Source organism: Benincasa hispida, chromosome 9 (assembly GCF_027475165.1).
Source record: "Benincasa hispida cultivar pf3 chromosome 9, pf3_genome.v1.1, whole genome shotgun sequence".
Classification (NCBI taxonomy): Eukaryota; Viridiplantae; Streptophyta; class Magnoliopsida; order Cucurbitales; family Cucurbitaceae; genus Benincasa; species Benincasa hispida.
The window spans coordinates 39,447,798-39,453,389 of NC_143486.1; the positions used below are offsets into that span (position 1 = coordinate 39,447,798).

The window sequence follows — 5,592 nt, forward strand, 5'->3', positions numbered from 1 at the left end:
CGTATACAACGATCAAGCAAGTGGGAGATGAGGTCGTCTATCGCATAGACAAGATACTTGATCGTTTAGGTGAAATATACAACCGTGTAGGAAAAAGTAAGCGATCATCTAAACGATCGTGTAGGAAAGGATAAGCGATCGTCTAAACGATCGTGTAGGACAAGGGTGAGCAATCGTCTAAACGATCGTGTACGAAAAAACTAAGTGATCGTCTATATGATTGTTTAGTAAATACCAGAAGCTAAACGATCGCATAGGAAAAGGTAAACAGTCGTTTAGTTAATAGCACGTGAAGGTGTAATAGGTAAGTGATCGCTTAGCAATATCGTATATGTAAGTGGTCATGCAGGCACTATCGTATAGGCACTGATTTTCTAAGAAATGACACTTTCTTTTACATAATGTCTGCCCATCTCATGCTTAACACACCGTCAGCTATTTATGCATCTCAAAGTGATCTTTCAATACACTCATTCGTTATTAGAACAGAAGAGATGTCGTCCCATTTCCTTTATAACCGTCCAATGAATGTGATCTCATCATATTCATAACATATAAATTAATATCATATATTAATTATAATATTTTCCTCTACTAGATATAAATCATATTTATATCCAATTTCCTCCAAATTAATGTATCCCATACATAAAGTTAATTATATCATATCTAATTAACTCATTTAATTATATCATATATAATTGAACTCCCTCTTGTCAATTTGACCATTTCAAACTGACTCTCAACTTGTATCCAAGCTATTAAGGGACCTTATGGACCTATGGCTCGAAGCTCCAACGGTACGTGAATAATTGACTAAACTCTTTAGTCACAATATCCACCATCCATTAACTGTCAGACATTCCACTAAAGACCGACAGTTGAACTCTTCTTGCCATAGATATATTTCAATGTCCATTGGATATAACCAATCATCAGTACGACGATCCTTCACAGATGCTCGTAATTACAGTAGGGAAATTTACCGTTTTACCTCTGTAATTATATCTTCCTCCTTAAGTACCACTGATCCCTCTAATGAACAATACAACATAGACCTACTATGTGTGAACACCTCTCGGGCCATGAGAAAGTATGTGGTATCACGTCGTTCAAGCTCCGAGATCAACCCTTAAGAGAGCAATCTATCTATTTACTCCTACTTTAGGGAAGGAGTGAACTTCATCTTGTGAAGTTTAGTAGGGGTATACATAGTCCGGGTTGGACCGGGTTGGAAGATTTTTGTGGACCAATCCAAAAATTTAACTCAACCCAACCCAACCTAAAATTTTCGGGTTGGGCCGAGTTGGGTCACCGGTTCTGTTTTTTTTTTTTTTTTTTAATTTGCCTGTTTTTTCATTATTCCTTAATCATTCTCTTCTCATTCTCTATTGAAGGATTTGATTTTTGTGGATCAATAAACTTTCATATTTAAAACAGTGAACTAATTCTAAATATATTATATCAAATCAATTAATAAAAATTTAATAATAAAAAACATGTAATCTTTGTGAAATTTTAGCATTGACATTAAAATACAATCACCATAAATTCAATATAAACTTCAAAAGAAACTTCCTCAAATAATTCAATTCAAATGTTCAAGTTCAAAATCTCTACTCAAAGACACAAAGTTCAATAATAATCATTCCAAGTTTAATAAAAAGTCTAAGTTTAATAATAACTATTGGTTTGTTACATAAAATTCCAAATCATTCAAAAGTACCATGAGCATGAAGAATGACTTGAGTGAGTTTTCTTCTTCATCTTTGATTCTTTGATCACTTCACTTCTCAATTCCTGAAAAAATTACAAATACATTAAACCAATAGGTCATTTATAAGTAATAATAATATTTGATCTTATTGTAGTAAAACTTACCACTAAAATCATCATTATGCTCCAAATTCAATTCCTTATTTCAAAACAACAGACGAGGATGGACTCTCTACAAAAAAATCATGCAAAATTAAATATATTAATTATGAGCGTTAGATATGTACAATAAAAAATTCATTTAATTACCTGATTCAATATTTTCCCAAGTCTCTTACTCTTCAAGTTGTGGATGGAGATCTAGTAACACTGAGCCGCCACGAATCCAATTTTGTGTACATATCAAGGCCTCCACTGTTTTTGGAGTCAAGAACTTCGAAAGGAATCAAGAATCCTCATGTACTAAACGCAGATTCAGAAGAGACTGTAGATATCGGAACTGCCAAAACATCTCGAACAATTTTTGATAAAATGGGATATTTGTAGCCATTCATCTTCCACCAATACAATATCTCAAAATCATCTTTATCTTTTATAAACTTGTCAGACAAATAAGAAAACAAATCATTCTCCACTTCCAAAGAACTTTCTTCTTCTCTCAACCTCTTAAAAGTTATCCACGGATCATCTATATCTTCGTCCACCCCATGATCATCTATATCTTTGTCTACCCCATGATCATCTTCATTTATATTGACAGTTTTTTATTGTTGAGAATCATTGGTATTATGACTACCTCGAAGTGAAGTGTTATGTGATTTGTAAAAGTCATATAGACGATACAAATATAATTTCACACTCTCAACCATATCCTTAACTACATCACTATCATAAACATTGGAAAGACAATAATTCAAATACTTTAACTTGTACTGAGGATCAATGACCATAGCCAGAAACATCAATTTATTCATTTTTTCAATCGAACCCCAATACTTATTAAACTTAGTCTTCATATTCATAGCCATCATACTTAGAACAGAGTTGGTATTGTTGCTCCATTTGTTTAAAGCAAATTGAATTTTATTAATTTCCTTATAACCAACATTAGAAGTCACATATGAAGATCCACTTATCGTTGTGGTGGTATCATAAAACCTCTTTAAAAACTTATAAACACACCTACAATCAACCAATCAGATGTACTTGGGGGGCCCAATCTTTTATTTCCACGATCATCTTCCTCGAAGTAATCAACAAAATCTGAGTCTTCTTTCTCCTCTTCTAAAGTTCTAAAAGCTTTCTCAAATTTAATTGCATGTTCAAGCATTAAATAAGTAGAATTCCACCTAGTTACCAATCTAAACAAACAAGATCCTTACACTGAATTTTTTCTTGTTTCACGCAAGCTTTAAACTTTTCCATTCTCCTAGGTGATGATCGAACATATGTCACAGCATTACGAACACTAGCAATAGAATCATGCATATCTTTCAGTCCATCATTCACAATAAGATTAATAATGTGGGCACAACACCTCACGTGTAATAGTTCTCCATCTAAAACAACTGATTTCCAACTTTTAAGTCTTCTCTTAACATAAGAAATAGCCACATCATTAGAACTTGCATTATCAACGGTGATGGAAAAAAAATTTCAATCCCCCATTCCAACAAACAACTCTCAATCATCTTCCCAATAGTCTCCCCCTTATGATTAGCAACTTGACAAAAGATCAAAATCTTCTTATGCAAATCTCATTCAGAATCAATAAAATGTGCAGTGATGACCATGTAGTTCACATTTTGTAGCGAAGTCCATGTGTCGGTAGTAAGACAAACTTTTTTAGAGCTTTTAACTAGAAATGATTTCAACTTTTTTTTCTCCTCAAGATAAAGTTGATATAAATCTCTAGCGATTGTGACTCTCGATCAAACTTAGGACACGAAACACTACAAAAGTGTCTAAAACCCTCTGTCTCAACAAATTTGAATGATAACTCATTCATAATTATCATCTTAGTGCATGCTAGTCTACACGCTTGTTGGCTAAACAATGTCGTCACAAAGTTACTAGCATTGACTCCTTTTCCATCATTTGAAGGTACGAGAGTTACGGTGGTTTGTCCTTTTTCTTCTTCTTTATATGGGTACTTTTTACATTGATTTCTTAAGTGCTTTCATAAAGTACTAGTTCCACAAGTATTACTATCACATGCGTCATCTTTACCACAATAGTTACACTTGCACCTAGCTCCATCATGACCACTTGCTTCCATAGCATCAAATTTTCGACAAGAGGCTTTGAGTTATTTCATAAAACTTGACACTCAAACATGAAAAGGGTACCTCAATAGAAAGTCATTCAACAAAACAACAGCTCATGTTATAAAAATAGAGTCTCTATGTTATCTACTTGCTTTATTGAAGAAAATACCCCTAATGATGAGTCGTTCGTGAAGCTTGGAGCAGTAGGCGAGGCGAGGCGGAGATCGGATTTGACGAGACGGAGACCAGATCTGATTTGACGAGGCTATGGAAGCGGTGACGGGAGCAGTCGACTTGATCGGCAGTCAATGGAGAGAGGAGTGGCATCCGGTGAGGGTTTCAAGTCGATGTCGAGGGTTTCGATCGACAAGGGTTTCAAGACAGTGCGGTCGCTCGGGCAGTGTAGTCGGGCTCGCTGCTTACGAGGCAATGGAAGCGGTGAGGAGAGCAGTCGACTCGATCGGCAGTCGATGGCGAGAGGAGTAGCGTCCGACGAGGGTTTCAAGTCGATGGCGAGGGTTTCGATCGGTGAAGGTTTCAAGACAGTCCGGTCGCTTCGCTCGGGCAGTGCAGTCGGGCTCGCTAATCGCAGCCTAATAAGTTTTAACTTTTGATATATATATATATATATATATATATATATTCAGGTCGAGTCGGGGTAACCCGAGACCCAACCCGAATTTAATATTTTTTTTAACATTTTTAACCCAACCCAACCCAAAATAAAATCTAACCCAACCCAACCCTTCCAGTTTGGGTTGGGTAGTACGGGTTGGTCGGGTTACTGGTTTTTTGAACACCCCTAAAGTTGAGTTCTCAGCTCCCAAATCAGATGAAGCCCCAAAATTATTTGTAGGTTTGAGTCGGCACTCTGGCCACTCACACCCATGCAAATCAAAGGACCACCCTTAATGACAGGAGTTCCCAACTCACTTAGGATTGATGTCATGTTACCTATGGTCATCTTAGTGAAGTGAAGTCTCAGACATGAACGGAATCATATGACAAGATACTAACACTTCAAGGTTAGGTCTTATACAAACTCTTTATATAGGATGTCCTTGCTCGCATGTTCACTACACTAATGATCAGGACCAGACCATTTGTGACAAATCACAACATTTGTAACAATTCCACAAAGCGGGCCACGTCCGTAGTGTTACCAGGATAAGGTTTCCCTCCTATATCCATATACTACAGACTATTTTGGTTATCACTTAAGACATGATCCACTTGTATGTCACTACATACATGCTTAAGTTACATAAAGACAACTAGGGATATTAAGTTTATTGGTTTGTGGTAAAATAAAAAACATCTAAATGTGCAAAATCAAGAAGTGAAGTAAATATCATGTATATTATACTTCACAAGTGTTCGTACAAAGTTGTTTACAAACTACAGGATACGAAACTTTAGGGCACAAACCTCAACAGAATGGTATGGCAGAAAGAAAGATAGAATCGTGATGAAGATGGCAAGATGTTTGTTGTTTGGAAAAAAACTGCCAAAGAAATTTTGGGCAGAAGTTGTATGCACTATCATTTATCTGCTCAATAGACTATCTACGAGAGAAGTAGGAAAGACTCCTTATGAAGCTTGGGCAGGT

At 36.0% G+C, this 5,592-nt stretch overlaps 1 protein-coding gene across 1 annotated transcript; it reads right to left on the reverse strand.

Annotated features, from left to right (window-relative positions):
* Positions 1-2,171: 2,171 nt before the first annotated feature.
* On the reverse strand, positions 2,172-2,666 carry LOC150033799 (zinc finger BED domain-containing protein DAYSLEEPER-like). The gene is made up of 2 exons (XM_090317077.1): positions 2,576-2,666; positions 2,172-2,458 (listed from the first exon to the last, which is right to left on the reverse strand). Exons 1-2 carry the CDS (start codon positions 2,664-2,666, stop codon positions 2,172-2,174), a joined length of 378 nt encoding a protein of 125 aa, XP_090173203.1.
* Positions 2,667-5,592: the final 2,926 nt, after the last annotated feature.

What these genes read in the sequence shown, in the direction of transcription:
- LOC150033799 (XM_090317077.1), bottom strand. Translation starts at nt 2,666, where the DNA reads ATGGTCATTGATCCTCAGTACAAGTTAAAGTATTTGAATTATTGTCTT. An exon ending in AGTTAAGGATATGGTTGAGA is followed by an intron (nt 2,459 to 2,575) that starts GTGTGAAATTAT and finishes ATATAAATGAAG; the next exon opens with ATGATCATGGGGTAGACAAA.